Here is a 25,104-nt window from a genome sequence, read left to right as displayed (position 1 = left end):
AGGAAGGTTTTACAAACATAGTAACATGGATATACAACGATTACCAGCTTCTAAGAACAATACACCCCAAATATTTTTTCCTGAAATTTGCCGAGTTGAAAGTTTAAGCAAAATATTTGTGAAAATACAGCAAGGTTTGCTGATTTGTTCAGGCAAATCTACTGATCACCATCAACGTTTTGCTGTAACTCAGCAAATTTTGCCGAAAGTTCAACATAAAAAGCTTATTCGTTACGCTCAACAAAATTTGGCTGAAAGCGTCTTGGTGTGTAGCATCACATCATAAAAACTCTAAGTCTTTTGAGCAACTTTACCGAAGGCAGTATCCTTCTAAGTGATCAAGAGCGCAAGATATACGACGTTCAGACTGAACTAGAAGCTGCTAAGAACACTGGCACCACGCAGTGAGTGATTTTCGAACTAAATTGTTTCCTATGTAAAAGCTTTTAGTCTTCTGAACAACTTTGCCGGAAGTAGTATCCTTCTAAAAGGTCAAGAACAAGAGATATTCGACGTTCAGGCTGAACTGGAAGCTCCTAAGAACACTAGCGCCAGCAGTGAGTGATTCTCGAACTAAATTGTTTTCTAAGTGAAAGCTCTTAGTCTTCTGAGCAACTTTGCCGAAGACAGTATCCTTCTAGGTGATCTAGAACGCGAGATATTCGACGTTCAGACTGAGCTGAAGCACCTTAGAACACTAGCACCACGCAGTGAGTAATGTTCGAACTAAATTGTTTCCTATGTGAAAGCTCTTAATCTTCTGAGTAACTTTGCCGAAGGCAGTATCCTTCTAGGTGGTCCAGAACACGAGATATACGACGTTCAGACTGAACTGGAAACTCCTAAGAACACTAGCGCCACGCAGTGAGTGATTCTCGAACTAAATTGTTTCCTATGTGAAAGCTCTTAGTCTTCTGAGCAACTTTGCCGAAGACAGTACCCTTCTAGGTGGTCCAGAACGCGAGATATACGACGTTCAGACTGAACTGGAAGCTCATAGGAACACTAGCGCCACGCAGTGAGTGATTCTCGAACTAAATTGTTTCCTATGTGAAAGCTTTTAGTCTTCTGAGCAACTTTGCCGAAGACAGTATCCTTCTAAGTGGTCCAGAACACGAGATATACGACGTTCAGATTGAACTGGAAGCTCCTAAGAACACTAGCGCCAAGCAGTGAGTGATTTTCGTACTAAATTGTTTCCTATGTAAAAGCTTTCAGTGTTATGAACAACTTTGCCGAAGGCAGTATCCTTCTAAAAGGTCAAGAACACGAGATATACGATGTTCAGACTGAACTGGAAGCTCCTATGAACACTAGCGCCAGCAGTGAGTGATTCTCAAACTAAATTGTTTTCTAAGAGTGAAAGCTCTTAGTCTTCTGAGCAACTTTGCCGAAGACAGTATCCTTCTAGGTGATCTAGAACGCGAGATATACGACGTTCAGACTGAGCAGAAGCACCGTATCCTTCTAGGTGGTCCAGAACACGAGATATACGACGTTCAGATTGAACTGGAAGCTCCTAAGAACACTAGCGCCACGCAGTGAATGATTTTCGTACTAAATTGTTTTCTATGTGAAAGCTCTTAGTCTTCTGAGTAACTTTGCCGAAGGCAGTATCCTTCTAGGTGGTCCAGAACACGAGATATACGACGTTCAGATTGAACTGGAAGCTCATAGAAACACTAGCGCCACGCAGTGAGTGATTCTCGAACTAAATTGTTTCCTATGTGAAAGCTTTTAGTCTACTGAGCAACTTTGCCGAAGACAGAATCCTTCTAAGTGGTCCAGAACACGAGATATACGACGTTCAGACTGGACTAAAAGCTCCTAAGAACACTAGCGCCACGCAGTGAGAGATTCTCGAACTAAATTGTTTCCTATGTGAAAGCTCTTAGTCTTCTGAGCAACTTTGCCGAAGATAGTACCCTTCTAGGTGGTCCAGAACGCGAGGTATACGACGTTCAGACTGAACTGGAAGCTCATAGGAACACTAGCGCCACGCAGTGAATGATTCTCGAACTAAATTGTTTCCTATGTGAAAGCTTTTAGTCTTCTGAGCAACTTTGCCGAAGACAGTATCCTTCTAAGTGGTCCAGAACACGAGATATACGACGTTCAGACTGAACTGGAAGCTCATAGGAACACTAGCGCCACGCAGTGAGTGATTCTCGAACAAATTTGTTTCCTATGTGAAAGCTCTTAGTCTTCTGAGAAACTTTGCCGAAGACAGTATCCTTCTAAGTGGTCCAGAACGCGAGATATTCCACAACTACTGTCCGACATGGTGCCCTGTGTAGCAGATTCCCGGTGGCCAATGTTCCCGGAACCACTATTTCAACATATCAACACATTCTTGATGAAATTATCTATCAAATAAGATTTTGGTCATTTGAATTGGTGAAAAAATCATCATTCCACAAGAGTTTGATTTTCTGGGTCATAATGACCCCAATGCATTATTCGTAACTTTTTTTGTGGCGCCATTTTGGTTTCACCTTAAGAAAAATTTTTTTTTTTAAAAGACTCGTTTCTGAAAAATATTAAAAGTCAAGAAGTTTCATTACGATAAGTTAACTAACAAAAGAGATATTAATGCTTGAAATCGCGTTTTGGGTCATAATGACCCTAATGCACGACGAAGGTTAACGACAACATTCCTGCCCTTTTTTAGCCTCAAATTTGAGACTTAAGAAGGGCAACTGATTATCTCGGAGAAACGCAAGGTCCATTGCACTATTGCTCCGGTTAGTGCAGTAAGGGCAAAATACTGTGGAGGACGCCCTAATTCTCCACAGGCTCCGTTTGTGGTTAGGTTTTTATTAGACCTCCCTATCCATTCATTCCTTGGCACGGTAAGCATAAAGCCGCATAACACCATGAATTAGGGGTCACCCGTTTAGTGGATTCTTACCACTGGATCAGGCGGTCCGTAGTGTTATTCTTAGCCAATTGAGACAACCGCTACCGACACTACACAGCTTTCTAGGCTGATCGGGAAAAGAAGTTAACATTGATGGTTAACTTACAAACGAGCCCGAACAGCCCCAGGTATTAGTGAATTAAGAAGACGCGAAATTTGAGTGTTTTTTCGTTGATAAACACTACTAATCTGTAACGATGTGGAACGGATCTGGTGCCACAATGGTCCAATTTTGAGAAAAGCTGGCAGAAACTCAATTTTTGAACATCTCTTAAATGGGTTTTAGTATATCGATCATTCATCTACAATATCAAAAGCGTTAACTGTCTATTAAAAAAATTAGTACCGTCGTGCGGGGCTTCTTTATACACTTTTTCATGGTTTTTCAACGTTATGACATTATAACTCCCAGTATGTATGTAGGAGGTATGCAAAATTTGAGCTAAATCCATCAATAAACAAAAAAGTTGTTCATACACCAATCGGACACATCCCATTTAGAACTGGATGTGGGGTACTTTGGACATTTTTATCTATAGCAAAACTGCATTTCAAATTCCAGGGTTATTTGGAAAACTACATTGTACCAATACTGTAGAATACTGTATCATACATAATTTCAATAAAAATATGCGTTTTAAGATGGTTCTGTGCTACCTTTGGTATTATGAGCAGCGTGATATTGCTATATAGATAGCCTGAAAAAAGGGACCATCAATCCTTTATTTGGGCGAAACGGTCATTTATAACGTATAACGATACAAATATTCGATTGTATATGCTACGTTGATACATTTTGAATGAATTGATCAACCCTTTGAAATTTATGAACTGTAGAAACAATGCCTACAGACCAAATGTTCTGATACGTTATGTATATTATATTGGTTTATTTGATGTTTTTTCGCGTCCTGACAAGCAATAAACGGTCTGTTTGAAAAATAATTTCAACCAAATGAAGGGAAAACTGTTGCTTTATAATAGTTCCTAGGACATCAAACAGATTTGAACCATATTTTGAATTCATAAAAATCCATATTCAAAAGTGTCCAAAGTAGCCCCCCATTTCAAAAGTAGCCCCGCACGACGGTAATCATAATTATGTATCTTTTTACAGCGCTAAAACGCTGCTGATGGAAAAATTGCTGATTTATTGATAAAGAACACAAGCAAGTTCAAACACTTGCTTGTGTATATTAGGCATCTGCAATGGAAAAAGAGATCAAAATAACACTTTTGGCTTCAAAATTAGCTTCACATACTATTAGTACGAGAAATTCTTATACTTCAACTTAAAGTGTCTTTCAAATCGCTCCCAGCTACTCCCCGCGCAGATATTCGGTTCAAACGCTCGTCTAAGTATGCAGAATTGATTAGGGTAAATTGCAGCTGCCAAGAGCTGCCAAAACATTCGTGCCATAATGAAATGTGTATAGCCAAATTGTATGAAAAACAGCAATTTTGTTCAGAATTCGTTCGAAAAAATCGACGAATAATAAAAATGACAATAATATGAAATTAACAGCTCAATAATGTTTCAGTAAATTCATTTAGGCTAAAACTAGCAGACTACTATGGTTGGAAATTTTTGAAACGTATTTTCAAATCTGGACCACTGTGGTGTGATGGTTAAAGCACGCCTAGGACCTGGAATCGAATCCCACTCCCGACAAACTCGCAAAATATGAGTTCTTCCTTCGGAAGGGAAGTAAAACGTGGGTCCCGAGATGAACTAACCAAGGGCCAAAAATCTCTTTAATACAGATTAAAAAAAAAACCGGTAACGATCTCTAGCTGTCCTGGTAGGTCAACAAAAAAGTTCAAACCTCTACAGATTCCTCAGGGGTTGTCATACTTGTACGTACAGGTTTTGTGTTATCATCTTGTTGTGAGAAAACAATGACCAGAGTTCAAACTTCTTGCCAAATCTTGAAATTCCAAGCACACTTCCTCATACCACCATAACATCATCGGAGCATATCACGCATAATTATTATGAATATATTAACATTTCAACGTGTTTGTCTTAGTGTTTGTGCAAGATTTTTTCAAGTGGACAATGCTTTAGGACTTTAGGTAACCTTTTTTATGTCAACCTATCCCTGACAAATAAGTGGATTCGACTTTACGCGCTTTTCGAAAGAACTCACATTTTGTGAGTTTGTCGGGAGTGGGATACAATCCCAGGCTTTCGTCGTGATAAGCATGGGATTGAACTATCTCACCTGGTCCGCTCCAAATAGTAGTAGGTTGTCGTTTACCTCTTCAACTACTATTCAACATCATATTTATCACACTCTTAATGATTGCGAAGGAAGCAAATCTCTCGGAAAGCACCTTTATGCGTCCTTTCATCTGCAATAAATTGCCCCACGATGGGCCAATAAATTTTAATTAATAAAAATAAATGCCGAATAAAATCTACAAAATAAAGCGATTAAGATTTTGATTTGAGCAAGTTCCCTCACCTCTTTCGACTAAATCTTCGCCTTCCCTGGGGTCGCCGTTGTTTCGTCTCGCGTTTCCACCTACCGGCCATCAGTTGGTGTCTATACGGATTGCCGACCGACCGACCGACTGAATGCCGATGGCTTTGCCATCGATAATCCGGCTATCGATCGGCGATCGCGCCGTACAAACGGTCAAAGGCGGAGGAGGAACACCGAAAAAAAAAACTCAAACATCCCAAGCCGGTACTACCGCTGTGCTGCTAGTTCGGTTCGGGGTGATTTGATTTGAATAAAAAAAAATCGACCAATAAATCGAATCATTGCTCTATGCCGGGCGGCTGTGGTCGTCGTCTTCGTAGGATTTGCCATTGGACCCCGCACGAGACTTCAGCAATGTCCGAGGTACGGCTGGGAAACGGATGGTGGGCAGGCGCTTCAAAGCTCCGCGTGAAGTTTCCAAAACTTGTTCAAATTGGTTCGGGTTCGTGTGCTGATGAGGGCACACATTCAAACTCAAACCCAGCCAGACACAGCGCCTGAGCCTGCTGATCATGTCTTCAACCGGTATGATTTGGTGTGTGATAGCACCCAGTCTGGCTGGGCTCGGTCCGCGCCAATTACACTTCTCACCGACGGACGACCACCGCCACAAGGCAGCTACGGAGGAAGAACAAGCCGAAAACGAGCCTGGATTTACAAGACATGTTTCACCCAGGTGAATAAGCTCTCGGAGTCGAGCTCGGCAGAATCTGGCCCCGGTCCCGGATGGTGGATGGTGAAAAACTAACGAGCATCACCCATCAGAGAGCGCCGGATCGTTTGCTGTTCTGCATGTGCGCGCGAAGATCTTCGGCCGAGCTGAGGGTGACGCCCTCTGGCATCGTTAGCAAAAGTCGTTATCTGCTGCTTGGCACGAGAAGACATTCCGTGGGATGGTCATTTCGAGAGTGTTTTGTGTATTTGACGTCCACGGCTTGTTGTTATGGAAAAAGGTGTACGCTATGAATACTTCAATGAGGTTTGCCTTTTCCGTGTTTGCCAAACCACTGCAGGGTTGAGAGTCTTTCAAATAGGGCCCCGGTGCCATTGATAATGCTATGTTCCCCAGTTCATCTTATTTGAAAAAGGAAGCAGCTAAAGCGAGACCAAAAATACAAAGTAGAGGTTTCCAAATACTAATTTTTCACAAAAATGTAAACAAGTTTTAACATTCTCGTTTTAAGGTTTTAAGCTGCACTCGGATTGCGTGTGATGACAAACTTGCAAAAGCGTCCTCACAAGCTCTGTGGATAACATTGACCACCAGCTAGGAGACGCCTGCCGAGCTAGTAGTACTGCCTGCTGTCGTTCTTGCTTCAGCTAGATTGAGGAGATGCGTCTTGGTCGCCTGCTCTACAAGGAGCTGCAGCTCAAAACTTCTTCATTACCATCAAGAAAGAAAAAACAAAAACAAATGATACTTCCAGCAACCAAACAACCACAGCGATTAACGCCCGGGTGTTTAGTTCGATTCCCGATCGGTCCAGGAACTTTTTGTAGTGAAAATTTCCTTGACTTTCTTGAGTATCACGTGCCTGCTGCACGGTATACACATTACACATGCTAAGGTGTCATTGACAGAGGATGCCCTCTGGCATTAACTAAGGAAGTGCTCATAGAAGACGATGCCGAAAAGCTGGCTTTCATCATTCTTTTATAATAGTATTTCTACAATTTCTCGCCACAACACACGGTTCGTGGCTGGCTGCAGTCCTCCATCCTCGACCACGTCCCACATTTGCCAGATATGTCTGCACCTGTCGCCTGTTCCGGTGGTAAGAGTCCACTAAACAGGTGACTCTTAATTCATGGTGTGATGCGGTTATCAGGGATGGGAACACTCACTTGCAAAGAGTTACACTCACTTGCTATTTTCTCAGCTCAGAAGCGTGCAATCAAGAAACGATGTATGGACGACTTTTGCCTTGTGGTTTGGTCTAAAACTTTGCCAAATAGAGTAAGGGTCGCTCATGAATCCCAAAGTCATGACAGAGCTGTGAAAGCGACTCTCCACGAGGTGAGTGTAATTTACATTGACCTCGTGGAGAGTTGCCTTCGCAGCTCCCTCACGACTTCGGTATGTACGCGTGCGACCCATACTCCATTCAGCAAACTTTTAGACAAAACCACAAGGCAAAAGTCGTCTATATATCGTTTTTTGATTACACGCTTCTGAGCTGAGAAAACTGCAAGTGAGTGTAACTCTTTGCAAGTGAGTGTTCCATCCTTGGCGGTTACATACTTACCGTTTTTAGGAATGAACGGCTAGGGGGTCTAATAAAAACCTAACCGCTATCGGAGCCTGTGAAGTACCAGGGCGCCCTTTACAGTGTTCTGCCCTTACTGGAGCAGAAGAGTTGTTAATTAGTTTAAATTTTCCCCTATATGGTTTCGTATTATGCGATTTATGCAGTGTATTCTGTGTATCCTCACCATAGGCGTTTTCGATACTGATGTTATTGCTGTTGTTCTTTGTTGTGCTGTGATTATAAAGAGTTTAATCTTGCCTAGTTCGGGTAGTGGCTACGGTTATGAGCTATCCTTCGGCAATAAAAAACATATAAAATAAAATCTTCGGCATAAAAAACAGCAACGATCAGTCTTTGTAGACTAATGCACAATGTTACAGCCCAAGTCCAAGGATCTTACTTTCGTAAGGGGAATTTCTATCTAGGAAACCTTGTGAACCCGGTGTTTGCTACTTACAGTAAACATGGCAAACTCGCATATCATGCCTCGAGCATGTGTGCTTGTCAACAACGCAATCGTTGCTACGCTCATCTCTAAACTAACCACTAGAGATGTATGTGCTATCACAATCGATGTATTTGTTGGAAACCTCAACATGAAATACGTTTATTGTTCGGTTTATTTACCGCATGATGAACCATCCCCTACGGATGCTTTCTAACAAGCCATCGCATACTGCACTTCAAAGGGCCTTCCGCTAATTGTTGGCAGTGATGCTAATGCTCACCATATCATCAGGGGCAGCTCAGACATCAATTTGAGAGGCTCCAGTTTGATGGAATACTTCAGCAGAACAGATCTTGGATTACTTAACACATGCAACCGCCCAACCTTCATGGTATCTGCTAGAGAGGAAGTGTTAGACATGACGCTTTGCTCTAGCAGAATTAGTCACGTGCTGACCAATTGGCATGTGTCAGATGAAGAATCTTTATCTGACCATCGCTACATCTTTTTTGAACATGTGAATGTTACTTCGCAAACATTGCGTTTCAGGAACCCACGGTCAACAAACTGGGATCTCTTTACCGATTTGGTTGCAGCCAAATTTCATGGATACTCACCATCCATTGACACTCCAAGTGATTTAGATGATGCCGTTGATACTACAACGACCTTCATTGTGGAGTCTTCTGAAGAAGCTTGCTTTCTACGGTCTGTGAAGATCACAAGAGGAACTTCTTGGTAGAACTCTTATCTGGTGAAACTCAGGAAACAATGTAGAAAGAGTTGGAACAGACGACTTGCGGCTGGTTCGGAAGGCTTTCAGGTCGGCTTGCAAGGCCTACATGAAAACTCTCCGGTCTGCTGAATGATCCGGCTGGAAAAACCTTTGTACAAATGTTTCCAGTGTAACGTGCTAGCTCATAGGGTGGGATTTCAGGGCCGTTTAAAGCTTACTTTCCTCATACACAAACCGTGGAGCCGTATCAATTCGAGCAGGAACGGGTGGTGAAAACCATGCCCAAAGAAGTTGCTGTTGTAGAAACACAGATGGCCAAAACGGCATAAAAGCAAAAGCAAAGGGGGGGGGGGTGCTAACATCCTACACGAAAGATCTAACGAATAGCGAGGAATGAATGTCCCATGTTGGACACGAATACAGGAAGAAGTGAAATTTATATAACCCAGGGCTGCTTTCTTAAATAAGCTAACGCTACATATTTACAATTTTATTACATATATGATGATGATGATGATGATGATGAAAGTGTACCCACCATCAGCGCAAGGATTACCTATGGCTGCAGAATCATTCCCGAAGGGCATGATCTAATTTACAATTTTATTACATATATGTACTTATACTATGACGTCACATTGGGTGAATCTTACTTGTGTGCTGCAGCTTTAGTACTGGATCCGAAATACGGGTATGCGGAGCGGGCATACCGGCCTTCGAACGGTGAGGTTCATGGTTATGTTCGCCTTTAGATGGAAACCCAACCTTTGCCAGCGGGTCTAATGTTCGGCGTGAGGTTTCCGAGGTAATTTCGGCCATCAGAGTTCCGAACCTAAGAACGGAAGAATTCCGGTAGTTGAACGGCGGAGGGTTCGGCCGTGTCCCCAAAGCACTACATCCAGAGCATTCCCGGTATTGTTCCATAACAAACACTAGGCGTCTGACGTTGACCGGATTTTCAAAATGGCGGTGGGGAATGTTGCCGCCGAGTATCAGTGACCATCTACGCTCGTCCTTAGCGGAGACAATCCGTCCGGAAGTTCTGGAGATCTGTCGCAGAAAAAGACACAGAAAAGAAAAAGGCCCTTTTCGCTGGACCTGATCACCACATTAATCACCTATGACGTCATTCCTAGCTTCTATACCTTTTGGCACAGTTGTACACTGAAAATTTACCTTTTTCTTGTTTTTAAACTGTTTTGTGTTTCGTTCTTTTGTTGTCCTTTGTTTAACTTCGTAGCTATAAGTTTTTAATCAATTAGTTTTAGGTTATAACTTTCCGTTTTCTTCACACTAACCATTTTTAGAATGTAACACAGTGATTTTAACATTTAACAAAGTAGCTTTTACATTTACACATTTGCTTTTACATTTACGAATACTTGTGCTTGTACTTTTTAATCCTATTTTAAGAAAAGAAAACCAAGAATTAATATAATTTTCACTTCACGAGGTTCTATTGTTCTGACCTCAAGAAAAGATCTAGGCACGCGCACTGCACTGTTCGAGGATCAATCGTGGACAAAGAGAAAGATTTTGGTCAAATACAGCCTTTTATAAGAAATTCGTTTTCATATTTAAGGTTGTATTTGACCACTATGCTTTTATGCTGCATTTTGGCAACCATGATCGAACGGTGCACCCCCAAGTAACACACTTGTCACCGAAGAGTCACGGCGGCGCAGGATTTTGTTGCGCAAAAGTCACTGTGACTTACTTCTAGCAAGTAACTGTTTATTTGTTAGAAGTAAGTCACGGTGACTTCTGCGCAACAAAAACCTGCGCCGCCGCGTGACAAGTGTGTTACTTGGGCCATCTGTGGGTTGGTACAAGAATCGGTCTAGTAAATATTTTTAGGCCTTGTTCACACTACTCAGGTTTTGACACACTCTGACCTGGCATGATTGGAAAGCGGAACGCTCACTCACTCGCGACGTATCGACTATAGTGAGTTCGATTAGTTCCTAATGGTACTTTTCAAAAGGGTATATTGGGGTTCGGGAGGAGAATGAGGATTGATGATGGAGCCAGCAAGAAACTATGGAACCACCGGTTACACCAGTTTGAGTGAATTCAGTCGGTTAAATAAAATCCTTGCGAAATCTAAGGATTTCCGAGTGAACGAACTACGTATGCCAAGTGACGAAGTTCTGGAATGCTTATTCAGCACACACTTCCCTGGATGCGTGGATATTACATATTCGGATGAACCTGCTGTCTTTTCTTGTAGTTACGGTTCCCTGGCTTCGGCTCGGAGTATTGTAACTATAGAATCGATTGAGTGGGCACTTAATAGCTTTGCTCCTTTCAAATCTCCTGGGACAGATGGGATTTATCCTATTTTGCTTCAGAAGGGATTTGATTATTTCAAACATGTTTTGAAAATAATACTTGTTTGCAGTTTTGCTGCAGGGTATATTCCCAAATCCTGGCGGGATATTACTGTGAAGTTTATTCCGAAAGTGGGTCCTGCGTCGTATGAAGAAGCAAAGAGTTTCAGACCTATCAGTTTGACCTCTTTTCTTCTGAAATGCTTAGAACGCATTGTAGATCATCACATCCGTGATGTTCATCTGGCCAACGTGCCTCTTCATGTGAACCAACATGCCTACCAATCTGGTAAGTCCACTGTGACTCTTTAACACAAGGTTGTTTACGATATCGAGAAAGCATTCGCTCAAAAGCAATCTTGTTTGGGTGGTTTTTAAGATATCGAGGGTGCCTTTGACAATGTGCCTTTCGATGCCATATTGGAAGCCGCACGGAGTCATGGTATATCTCCAATGATTTCCAATTGAATTCATCAAATGCTCAAAAACCGACATCTCTTCTCGACATTGCGTCTAGCAGGGATTAGGAAATTGAGTGTTTGTGGATGCCCCCAAGAGGGAGTCTTGTCGCCGCTTTTGTGGAATCTCCTACCAGATACGCTATTGAGGCAACTCAATAATAGCGGTTTTCCTACTTATGGTTTTGCCGACGACTACCAAGCATTGTTAGTTGGTATGTGTATCACCACCCTTTTCGACCTGATGCAAAACGCCCTTCAGGTAGTTGAGGGTTGGTGTCGCCAATATGACCTTTCGGTTAATCCGAGTAATACATCTATTGTTCTTTTTACGGAAAGGCGAAACCGTAATGGCGTTCGACGTTTGCGTCTTTTTGATTCTGAAATCGAAGTGACTGAACATGTAAAGTACGTTGGAGTCATTCTTGATTCCAAGCTTACCTGGACACCTCATATTGAGTTCAGAATCAAGAAAGCTTGTATGGCCTTCCGCCAATGCAGGTGAACCTTTGGTACAACTTGGGGTCTAAAACCCAAGTATATCAAATGGATCTACACAACTGTTTTTCGGCCAATATTTTTGTGCCTAGTGTGGTGGCAAAAGGGCGAAATGAGAACGGTCCAATCAAAGTTAGGCCATCTCCAAAGGATGTGCTTAATGGCGATGTCTGGAGCGTTCTCTTTAACTCCCACAGCAGCGCTCAAAGTTCTCTTTGACGTTGTTCCACTACATATTCATCTAAAAACAAGAAGCACTTTGTTGCACTTACCGTCTACGGGTACTCGGTCTACTAGAGGAAACTCCTGTAAACCGCACATCAACACACACCTCGTTGTTTCCACTTTTGATGAATTGGGACAAAATTATCCTTACTCCAAATGATCTTACAATTACACGAAATTCCCTTCCCGGGAAGAGTGAACATCTGGATATCTGGAAAGAAGTATTTCAGACGGCATCGTATGTTACACTGATGGCTCCCTTCTCGAAGGTCGAGCAGATGCTGGTGTTTATTCTTATGAGCTAAGGCTGTATCTGTCTTACGCACTTGGTAGACACTGCACCGTTTATCAGGCCGAAATCTTTGCTCTTATGTGCGGAGTGCAATCAGCACTTCAGCAACATATAATGGGCAAAGTAATATACTTCTGTTCAGATAGTCAGGCTGCTATTAATGCACTTGCTTCGGCCAACTCTAGGTCGAAGTTAGTTACCGCTTGTCGAACTCAAATCAAGGAGCTGATTCAGCAAACACTGTTCACCTTGTATGGGTACCTGGCCGTTCTTCCATCGCTGGGAATAAATTGGTTGATGAGTTAGCTCGCACTGGAGCATCACATGGGCTTTGAGCCAGCTATTCCGATTTCTAATTGTTGAGTAAAGCTTCAGATTCACGACTGGGCTGCCACTCAACACCAACAATACTGGAATAGTTTGGAGTCATATCATCAAACCAAATTGTATTGTACTGCGTGGAGACGGCGCAGAGGGTGGCGAAGTATCTTACAAATCTGTCAAAGCAGAATTGCAGCATTCTGGTCAAAGCATTGACACAGCTGCCGACACAGCTATCATATGGCGAATATTCAGCAAGCTGATTTATTTGTACGTGAAAGCTGTGAATCCTAATATGGAACTTCGTATCATTTGATATGTAACTCGATGTACACTTATTAAGTGAAACTGAATTCAGAAACCTGACTCTTCAGGTCTCATTGGGAGTTTTGATATGGAAATACATTAGCCATCTCACATAAGTCATAAAAGCAAACAATCATCGTGAACCCAATTTGGGTGCCGTACTTTCCACCATTTAGCATACTGCACATCCATTTCAGATTGACATTACCCGGCAAAAGCGCTCAATTCCGCGATCTTGTTTAATGCACCCCGCAGGTAACTGAACATTGCACCACCACTGACTGAGAGCACATTACGTCACAGTCGAGTTAGAGAATTTCAAAAACCTCCCGAAATTAACGAGATCGGTTGCAGATTTTGCCGCTCATTAGACATTTGGCTGGCTGCTGACTGTGTGGTGATGCGCACGTCAAATTTTAATGGCCATATGTAACAACCGGAGCGAAAACGGCATGACGACGCACGGCCAAGGGGCGCACAGCACCGCGCTGCTGCAGCAGTCAAAAGGAGCTTCCAATAAAAGTAGCACGCTGTTAATGATGCTCCTCGTGCAATTCGCCATCAGTAGGAACGACGAACGACGGTGCTGCGCCAAAGTATCGACAGACCAACCGGTTCAGTGACTGACGATGACGACGACGACGTCGACGAGTGAGTGCAGTTGTAAGTACGTATCTCTTCAAGTCGCGATGTGCATTTTGTCGATTCCGTCCCGCGTCAATCTCAGCTGCTGCCCGCAAATGGGAATGGGTACCGTAAACCGGGGGCAAACTGATCGATGGAATGGAACTCAATGATCAGCAACCGAATTGAATAATTTCCTGGATGAGGAGTGCGTGGGAAATATTTTTGGCCTTGAAGCCTCTACAGACTGAACATTAGAAACATTCGACAACGGACAACACAGTGATGATATGAAAGAGCCGAGCGGATGTGATTCGTTTTCTAATCCCGTTCGTTCATATGTGTGGATTTTGATTTGCTCTATGAGCGTCCTGATGTTTGTAGAAAAGCAGTTTGTAGAAAAAAATGGTGAGCTCGTTTCATATTATTCATATTAAAATTTGGAGAGCTTATTTCATATCCCAAGTAGCACTTGTAACTTAGGAAATATTTTAGAAAAATGTTAAAGATTGCATAGCCGTTTCACTTCAGACTAAAGGTAACAAATCTATTTTTGCAGTACACATTGTGGTTGCTCAGACATTACAATGCAACCTTAATTTTGCATAAGCTACATTAATGTCACACAGTGGCTTCCGTGAAACCTGCTCTTGAACTGTCAAATTCAAAAAGTTGCATTCATGACATCATCCTGTTACATTGAAACCAAACACCAAAACAAATGACCAGACCAGTTACTGCGAAGTCAATGTTTGGTTACCATGTATCATGTTACCGAAAGTCGTTTCCAAATGACGACAGTGTAACTTTTTGTTGTTACATTGTAAACACATATAAGACGCACAGAAACGTTCGATTACTTGGTCACAAATGTGCAACTTATCAGTTACTAACAAGCTGAGTTCAACACTGCATGTCAAAAATATCAACTAATTAGATATGTTTGTATACTAAAACTTAAACAACAAATTCGATGTTTTCACCTTATTATATAAAAGATGCATTTAAAAAAAACTTGCTTCAAATTCTATAGTGTAGAGTCCTGTATAAAACAATGTATTATGTGGATAATGATATTTTCAGACATATAATCGGCAATGTAGGTTCAGCTCAGTAATCACAATGGCGATTACTTGTTTCAGTTACAAAATAACTGACATAAAATTGCTTTCAGTTATGATTTTGGAGTTTTAATCAAACAAAATAGAAAATAAAACTTACCGCATTTGACAAAAAAGGCCTGGCAAGCCTAGTATCCTTCTTCCCGTTCAAAAACCGTATAAAATTTCAGTGAGTCATGCAAATGCATATGCTGAAATTAATGAATTTCGCAAGCGCGCGTGTTTTCCGTTAGTAAAACTGGCAATTTCACCGGAAAAATACAATTGCCAGGCTCATTTAGGATACCGACCAAAAACATTTCCATTTTATTTGAGAGGCACTTCATTCAATCGCCATTGCCATGCATGGTAGGTCCATCATCATCATTTTTCATAATTGTTATGTCGAAACCAACAATGTAACTTTGAGTTTATTTTTCTATCGCAGTGTAAACAAACTACATTACACATTGGTTACCATCTAATCTCTTATGCAACGAACCACATGTTGCACAAAGGCTCCACCTCCTGCGCTTTTTCGGTTGCACAGCTGTGGGAATCGATGTTTCAGTAATTTAGAATCGACTTTTGCATTTGTCGCATAGAAATTACCGTGATTTAGTTGTAACAAAGTGTGCTGCTTGGGATACTACTAGGGTATGTATGCCATCGGCAATCTCACGCTCCCATATTCATCCTTTTCGAAAACAAGCGATTACGGCACCGATTGATTCCGTTCTTTTTGTTTTCATGCGTGCTTACTTTAAAAAAAATACAAAAATATGAAACAAAACAAACAACGAGTCAATCCTTCGTTTTTCGTAGGATGAAAATGGGAGCTACATGCTTTATAAGGGAACCAATAACCCTAGTTCACGGAAATTCAAACATAATATCTAAATTTCACAAGTCGGTACCATATATAATCTACCTAGTACCTACACATTACGCAACAATATTTCAAGTGGTATATCCAAAATGGTTGCCGAAGCTGATGATGCACTACTCAGCCTTAAGGGGTGAGCTATGGCGATTTTTCATTGGAACACTATTTTTTATCACAATAAATTGTACAGAATCGTACATCATTATCATTAATATAGAAAGGCGGGCGCAAAGATATAGTTTCTCCTTCTTTTTCTTCTTCTCTATGACTCGACGTTTGCATTTGGAACTTGGCCTGCCTCTCTTCAACTTAGTGTTCTTAGAGCACTACCACAGTTATTAATTGAAGGGCCTTCTTTGCCTGCTATTGCATGAATTTGTACATTGTATGTGTGGCAAGTACAATGATACCACATGATACACTATGCCCAGGGAGTCGAGAAAATTTTCCCGACCGGAACGGAACGGGAATTGAACCCGCAGTCTCCGGATTGGCGATCCATAGCCTTAACCACTAGGCTAACTGGAGACCCTAGTTTCTTCTATCGAGCTGAAATATTACACAGTTGATGAAGGACCGAAATTACAGCAGTGAAAGTCACCATAAAGCCACTGGTAACTTCTCTGAAACCCTCTGAAACGCGTGAAATCCCCCCGAAAGCTCCCTGAAGCTCGTCGGAAAACCTGTAAAAGCCCTCTGAATCCTCCGAAAAGCCTTTAAGGACAAACGTCTGGAAATCCCGCTTCAAAACTACACTAGAATTTCAGACGCACGAATCTCAAGAAGCAAGCTTCAAACAACAGTGCATTTTATTATTCTGTTCTTGCTCACCTGTATTAAGCTTAAAATAAGAAGATCAGGTGTGCTGGTTTTGTTTACGAAGAGATTTGTGCGCTCAAAATCGTGAGTAGGTGTCAAGGTCGGCCATTGTGGCGGCCATTTTGGGATTCTAACAAGTCTGTCCTTAAATGTCTCTGAAACCTTAAAATCGCCGAGGGCCCCTCAGAAACTCTTTCAAATGCCCTGAAGCGCCTTGAATCGCCTTAAAACGCTTCTGAAACGCCCCTAATAGCTCAGTCCTGTCCTGTTGAGAAATATGCACTCGTTTCACAAATAAAGTATGGGGCAATATGAGGCATGATTTTATGCCACAATTTATCCGATTTAGCTAAAAATATTGAAAAAGGTACCGTCGAAGTTAATGTTTCGGCAAAACGTGTCATAATATCAATATCATGCCGCTTGTTATGGTACAGGGTGATTCAAATATTTAGGACAGACCGTTCCGCGTATATATTTTGGACATTTTCATTTGATTTTGCCGTAAATGTCCAAAATATATACGTGTAACGGTATGTCCAAATAACCTGGATTTCCCTATTTTCATAGCATAAAAACATACATTGATCGCTGAATCATGACTCATTTTTCCAGTAACTGATTCCCGATTGTTACGCGTGTGCGCAGTACAGTAGACGTTCGATAACTGCAACATGTTTACATTTCACTTATCGAATGAAATTCGATAACTGCAACGACTGACAGATGTCAACAAGTTGTCAATGGACATAAAATAACCGTGAACGTGATCATTTGGGCTAACATGGCGCACCATTTTTACGTTTGGCGGTGCGATAACTGCAAATTTGTTGCACTTACCGGACTTGAAGTTAAACAGCATTGCCGGTAAAATGTTTGCACCGACCGAACGTCTACTGTACCAAACTTTGCGCATTTTGATGAGCACTACTTTTATTAAATGGGTAATTCTCGCTGAAACCAGGCCGCCGTTTACATAAAATCTGGGATTTTCTTTTTTTTTTCTTGCTTATTTGCTAGAAAATGATAAAAAAAAAGGATTAAAACCACTTTGGTTGGGTTAAATTGATGGACCCCTTGCTTGCCAAGGGGCTGACAAGGTGACCAAACTTACGATTTTTCATGAAATTGCACTTAATTTATCGCGAAATATCTCGAAAATTCATGTTGTAGAGCCGTAGCGTGGTGCCATGGCGCCCTTGGCAAACATCCAGATTGGTGCCTCACGACAATTGAACATTGTTAATTTGCAAAAAATGTGATCATTTATCATTAAGTTTCATTAAGTTTCTTTAGTTAGATTTTGATGTTTCAAACAAACAAATTCCCCACGATTTTATTTATTTTTTACAGTGTTTTCACTTGATAGAGTTTCACAGGTATTCAGGGATCCTCAAACAATCAATTCTACAAATTTTCTACGATTAATTCAATTGTTTTTACCAGAATTTTCCATAACCTTTACAAAAGGTTTCTTCTGAAGTTTAATCAAAATATTTCCCAGAAAATCTGTAAGAAATTTTCTAACAAACATTTGACGAATCAAGGACATGAAGAAATGCTAGGAGGAAATCCTGAAGAAATCTCTAAATGAGTTTTTGTTGAAATCTTTGAAAAATGATGGAATCACTGGAGGAATTCTTGCAGGAATATCTGGAGAAATACCTGATGAAACCCCAAGAGACATTTCAGCAAGAATTTCCATTGTTATTAATGGAAAAAATCTTGTAGGAATTTCTTAAACAGTTCCTGGAGAAATGCACGTAAAAACTGTGGTTGGAAGATTTTCTGAAAGAATTTTTGAAAAAAAATCTGAAAAATTTTCCTAGAAAATTTTATGAAGAAATCCCCTGAGGAATCCATGAAAAGATTTCAATAGAAACTTTTGGAGAAATTTTGGATAAAATCAATGACAGATTTTCTAACGGAACATCTGGGAAAATTTCTAAAATAATTCCAAATTTATGATTTTTTAGAAAAATAATGGGGATGAAAAGTTTTCTTAAGGAATTCTACGCAAAATTTATGGAGTAATCTCAAATGAACACGGAACAATTTTGGAAGGAATGATGGCAGATTTTTTAAGTGATATGAGAGATTTCTAATTTCTAAAGGAATCTTTGGAAGACTTTGTGAATGAAACTGGTCAAATTTTTCAAAAAATCTGTGGATGACTTTCTAAAAAAAACCCTGGAAGAAATTCTGAAAGAATTCTCAGAGGCATTTATGAAGGAATCGCTGGAGGAATTTCTGAATAAATCCATGGCAGCTTATTATTTAATCTTAATCCGTAACCTTAAAGATATTTTGCAGGCATCTCTATCTCTGTTTGCTTTTAGCCTTAGGCCTTTTCGGCGCCCCTCTGTGGCTGGCGCCCTTGGTGGGGGCCTACCAGGCCAATCACATGCTACGGCTCTGGGTACAAGACTTCACGTTTCTATTTAGGGAAAGTATAGGCCTTCATTTGAAATTGAAAAAAAATTTGGCGGCCATCTTGGAATTGGCCGCCATCTTGGAATTGGCCGCCATCTTGAATTTTATCACTAAATCGTGATTTTCGCTGTGTTCGCAACCACCGATTTCAAATCTGAACTCATCATTAGAAAGCTGAAAGTCTTAGCTTTTCAAATCATTAAAATATTTAGGTGTGCATTGACCGCAACAACTGCAGTTGTCAGATACTCCCATTTAATTTTATGCAGAATTTCTTCCAGAATTTCTCCAAGCTTTTCCTAACTTGTTGAAAAAGAGATCAATCTACCCACAACTTACGGTCCCACTTGACGAAAAGATTCAACGTTTTTCCGAGTCATCTCGCATGTTCATGGAGGACTGTGATTAAAAAAGAGTTAATTATCGGTCGTACGCGCAGAGCCAGCACATTTAAGTTTCCGAAAATAGTTAAGTGTCCCTGGGAGCAACTGAGAATACCAAAGTCAACGAGATCGAGCGTGCTCGTTGGAGAAATTTACGTCGGTTGATATATCAGGGTTCGATACAAGTAATATAAATGGGAAATGGTTGAATTTTACGACTTACCAAACAGCTGCTGACATGCCGAAGTAGTAGCGCAGTAGGAACGTGGCCGCACATGGCGCCGTCATGAGGCCATCCGTTAGCAGCAGCGAAACGCCCGGAAGTTGTGTGTCGTAGCCACAAGCGGTCGCATTGCGTCCTGCCAGCCAGCGGACGGCCCAGCCGACCGTGACCAGGCAATGACTGATGACCAGCGGCATCAGAATCTTGTCCCACCGTTTGGTCGAAAGGATCAAACAAAGAGTCGCTATGATGGCTGTGAACAGGGCGGCCACACTCCAAGATGTTAACCAAACTTCCGCAAAGTGTTTTTCGTTCTGTTCGAACATGATATCGGCTTCGCAGAGCGGGGCACAGCGCCCCGAACGGTTCAGACGCACATATAGATGAGATTTGATCAATCCTTGACAGGTTGGACGGTCGTTTTTGGAGATCATGACGACGCCATCCGTGGGTTCACCGGGACCCTGCATGCACATGTGTTCGTGATTGTTTTCCTCTGGGAATCGATTGCAGTCGAGTGCCGATGGCCATGGAAACCCGAATCCTTGAAGGATAGGGTGACAAAGGGTTTTTACGGTTAAGCATAGTCCACGGCATGGTCCAATAGGCATAGGGACTTTTGGCGTGCACATCGGAACGTAGGCTGCACACAGGAAAAACTTCAGCTGCTTACTGCAACCGTACTGGATTAGTGGGGAAAAGGTCTGAAGCGTGAAGTCTGCATCGGTCTGCAGCTCATGTCCTACCAAATTCGGCAGGGATGTTTCGTTGTAGCCTATTCCGCGGCATAGTTCGATTCTGATGGGCTCACATGTGCGTTGGGTGGCAAAGTCCGATGCCGACAGTGCTTGACTGCAACCTGCCAGCAAAAGCAGCAACACAATTCCCTTTGCCATGTTGCGATCAGCGCCCCAATAGTGCTGATAGTTCGTGAAAAGCATTCCAATCGAAGAATTATTGAACTTGCGAGTGGATCTCCGCCATCCACTCAATCAAAGCCGTTGAGAGTACTTTACAATTACCGCCAACCAATCGATTGAATTTTAATCTTGTTTAAAAGCTTTTATATTCACACTCGTTTGCTCGGAACGAGTGGCTGTCACAGTTAGGATTATGCTCGTAATGTTTTCACTCTTTTCTTCTGAAGATCTTTCGTTTGATCGTCTTCCACCTTCGGTATTCGTATCGACGTAGAAGGCAAAATGAGCCGAGAGAAATCCACTAGAGACCGCTGCCGCTACAGCTACACAACACATTCCAGCACCGCGTGTACGGAAGAGTCTCTCGTCTTCTCCAGCTTTACTGATGACGATTCCGGCGATCGAGAGAACAACACAACACTGTTCATCTCATAAAAAACTAAGACGCTATAACAGTGCACACACTCTCGTCGAAACGTGAAACTTTTCTTCCCATACACTTTGATACGGCCTTCTTTTCTTCTTTAATAATCTTCTCGTTTCTTTTCGGTTGATATTCTGCTCTTGTTATGCGATCATTTGTTGTAGTAATTCACCTTCGCGGTCCATTCGAGTTTGCTGGAAAAACAACATTTTTTGACGTCTGCCTCTGGACAGATTTTCATTCCGAAATATGCACTTGATCCGATTCCCACCGATTTCTGGCGCAAAAGAAGTCCCCAGTCTCTATTCGCCAGACCATCACTGAGCGTTGTTTACATTATGGCCGGGAGCCACCTGTTGAGCGATACCCCATACTACAAGCTATCGGGTGCTTATTTTTGCTGGCACGCGCAAGTATCGCAACATTTCATCATGGTTCAATTTTATAAATAAATCACGGTAAATTTCGCGTTCCTTTGCACTGGATTGTGTTTAGCTCCACAAACAACGTTCACCCAAATTCGGTCGATGCGTAAACAACGATGTACGGTTATTGCTCATCACGCGCGTTTACACTCGAAATCGACTCGCTCGATTCGATGGATGTAGCTCAGCAATGACGTGAACGCCGGCCAAATTGTTCCAGAAATTTATTTATCCATCCCAGTTTTTATGCTAATTCTCCTGCAAAACATCCGCTTCGAGCCACCCAAACAGCATATGTTGACCGCGGTCATGCTTGGTGCGGCGCATCACTAGCCGGGTAGTCTCGAATGCAAATTAGCGATTTATGACAACGAATTATGACGGACAAGACAATCGCGAACACATGTTCGCGATTCGAATGCACTATGAATACGTTATTAATTGCACACATTTATGCGGACGTGTTCGAAGTTCTTCGAACACTTCTGTTTAGATATTGTATTGGAATTTGTCTGAAGTTGTCTATTTAAGATTTAGTGCCGGTTAAAACCCAAATTTAAACCACCATAACCGTCATAGTACTGTTTATGACACAATAAACGTTAAACGTAAATTATTAAAAAAAAAAAAAAAAAAAAAAGGTTTGCTTGAATCATCCTTAAGATATACTGAAGGTTTAAGAAATAAGTATCTGGTACTACATCTTTACTGGAACAAAATCTGCTCTTCTGCTACAAACATTATCATAATTATTAACTGAGATCTTCCTTTGCCAATTAAACATTTTGCATTTATATGTTGTATGACAGGGACCAAAGTCCTAGGAAAATTTAAGAGATTCTCGACCGAAACGGGAATCGAACTTAATAACCTTCTGCATGATGCTATTCTACGTACACCGCCTCAGCTACTTCGGTAAGAAACCTCCAAGTCATTGTTCCATCACTCATAAAAACGCACCAACTACGCTCCCGACCGCAATGTAAACAATCCCATTCACTTCCAGACCAGAAACCGTACCGTAGAACCAGCTGTTTACGCGATAATTGTCACCTCGCTATCGTCGTAATTGCTTTCATGCGACACATCGACGTCAACGAGGAGCCCTGCCCTCTCGAAGTCACTTATCACTGATAAAAAAACGGTACCACCGAACGGCAGCAGTTTACCTTATAGAGAATAAATTAATTAAAACTACAACTCCGTGCACGCAAGCGAACGAACGGACGAGAAAACGACGCAACCGCGCGTTGAAATTATCATAATTTAGATAAAACTCGCCAAAATCCGAATGTTTTTGTATCGCTACGCGTTGTCTTCGGTATGCACGAAAATCCCGACTTCGATCTGTTTGTTTCCTTCGTAGCAAGGCGGATATTCCTGCCTTCACTGATAAACCCAGCCGCGTGACCGTTCCGACTCGCGTAAAAACTACGTCTACCTGCGACGACCAACTCTCACGAGGAACTGGCCCAAGTGTGCGCCTCAACGCAAGATATCCAACGACCACGCGCGCGCGCCCGTGAGATTCCACCCTCTCACCACGGTAGAAGTGTTTTCTCTCCAGCGAGTCTCCTCAACGAATCCAGCACCAACCAGAGGATTGTGCACAACTGCTAACATGCTATAACTGCTAACGAGTTGTTTTGGTTCTCTCTTGCGGGTTTCTTCGCTCTTCCAACCTCTGCATGCGGCATGGGACGGATGGATAACAAGGAGCGCATTTCTGATCGCAGGTCATAACTGGAGAAACACCGACGACACCGCAGGGTACCTTTTGCTTCCTCTTCGGAATTGGAATCGAGCCGGAGCGAGCGCGCCTCAACTGACTGACCATGTGTCGTGGTGCAAGATGCTCAGCCTGACTTATGATGGCTGACCGTGAGCTAGTACTAACACTACTTCGGTACAATGGGAGGTGTAGACGTTGTATGGCTTAAATAAAACATTGAGTTGAGGGAAGTATTGCGCTGTTAGTTTAAATGTAGATTCAAAAGATTTAATGAACAAACACGTTCTTGTTCTTCTTTCAGGTACATATTGATTCCCAACTGCAGCAGAGCCTGCTTCATTCATTGATTCATTCACATTCATTCTTATTCATTCACATAATTTCTTTTTCATTCACATTTATTCACAATTATTCGCATTCATTCACATTCATTCTTATTCATTCACATTAATTCTTTTTCATTCACATTTATTCACAATAGGACAGATCGGTGAAGTACTAGATTTGTAGTAATGAGCTGAATTTTAGTATGGTGAGAAGGTCAATTCTCCGTTTCTGCAATGAAATGGTGCAAAAAGCGTGGGTATTATGATTCCTTGCCTAATTTGATGCTGTTTGAGCAAAAATTTGGGCTACAGTATTGTTTTTTTCTCCACTTTTTGCAACATAAACAACATAGTTATCCAAAGTTTTGTTCAAACAGCATCAAATTAGGCAAGGAATCATAATACCCATGCTTTTTACACCATTTCATTGCAGAAACGGAAAATTGACCTTCTCACCATACTAAAATTCAGCTCATTACTACAAATCTAGTACTACACCGAACAAGCCCCATTATTCGCATTCAATCACATTCATTCGCATTCATTCACATTCATTCGCATTCATTCACATTCATTCACATTCATTCACATTCATTCACATTCATTCACATTCATTCACATTCATTCACATTCATTCACATTCATTCACATTCATTCACATTCATTCACATTCATTCACATTCATTCACATTCATTCACATTCATTCACATTCATTCACATTCATTCACATTCATTCACATTCATTCACATTCATTCACATTCATTCACATTCATTCACATTCATTCACATTCATTCACATTCATTCACATTCATTCACATTCATTCACATTCATTCACATTCATTCACATTCATTCACATTCATTCACATTCATTCACATTCATTCACATTCATTCACATTCATTCACATTCATTCACATTCATTCACATTCATTCACATTCATTCACATTCATTCACATTCATTCACATTCATTCACATTCATTCACATTCATTCACATTCATTCACATTCATTCACATTCATTCACATTCATTCACATTCATTCACATTCATTCACATTCATTCACATTCATTCACATTCATTCACATTCATTCACATTCATTCACATTCATTCACCAGGGAATTATCAGCAAATTGAGATGAAAATGGGCCTTTTCCGAGCAACCGAACAGTTCAACGATTCTTTTTCCAGCGAGAAATGTTTATCGGTCGCGGCTGTTGTCCACGACCGAAGATAGCCGAAAACTGAAAATCGCTCTTGCCATTTTCGCTATCCAACTTTATCGCCTTGCCGGTTATCGCGATAATTATCAGGAGGCAAATAACAAAAATTGTGCCGCCAACGGGATTAGATCCAAGACCCTATACAAAAATGTTTCTTAGCGCGCACCATAACCACGCGGCCACACAAGCTGCTCGAGAGGTGGAAGAAATTTGATGCATAAAAGCTACCTTTGGTTGCGACGGCGAAACGGAAAGGCGGACAAAGAGCAGAGAGTAAACCAGTCGGCTTTTCATTGCTGGTGATAATCCA

General features: G+C 41.5%; 1 protein-coding gene and 1 long non-coding RNA gene across 6 annotated transcripts in view; both read right to left on the bottom strand.

The window, feature by feature from the left end:
- The window catches only part of LOC109420001 (frizzled-4), a 158,644-nt gene extending 135,372 nt beyond the window's left edge, over positions 1-23,272 (bottom strand). Inside the window, exons 1-2 of one of the 5 annotated variants that reach the window (XM_062851130.1) lie at positions 22,530-23,272; positions 19,741-21,309 (exon numbers count right to left, since the gene is read on the bottom strand). In XM_062851130.1, coding sequence (XP_062707114.1) covers positions 19,741-20,681 — 941 coding nt within the window. In that variant the 5' untranslated portion in view covers positions 20,682-21,309; positions 22,530-23,272. Of the gene's footprint in view, positions 1-19,740; positions 21,576-22,529 lie in introns of those variants that run through there. The other 4 variants (XM_029855295.2, XM_062851131.1, XM_029855301.2 and 1 more) reach the window with 4 other exon arrangements.
- Positions 15,394-15,642, bottom strand: LOC134287019 (uncharacterized). The gene is made up of 2 exons (XR_009996955.1): positions 15,609-15,642; positions 15,394-15,546 (listed from the first exon to the last, which is right to left on the bottom strand). It is a non-coding gene; the product is annotated as an uncharacterized LOC134287019 (long non-coding RNA).
- Positions 23,273-25,104: the final 1,832 nt, after the last annotated feature.

This window comes from Aedes albopictus, chromosome 2, assembly GCF_035046485.1.
Source record: "Aedes albopictus strain Foshan chromosome 2, AalbF5, whole genome shotgun sequence".
In the NCBI taxonomy this organism is placed as follows: Eukaryota; Metazoa; Arthropoda; class Insecta; order Diptera; family Culicidae; genus Aedes; species Aedes albopictus.
The sequence above is the reverse complement of the archived record's forward strand: the minus strand, read 5'-3'. Positions and strand labels throughout refer to the sequence as shown.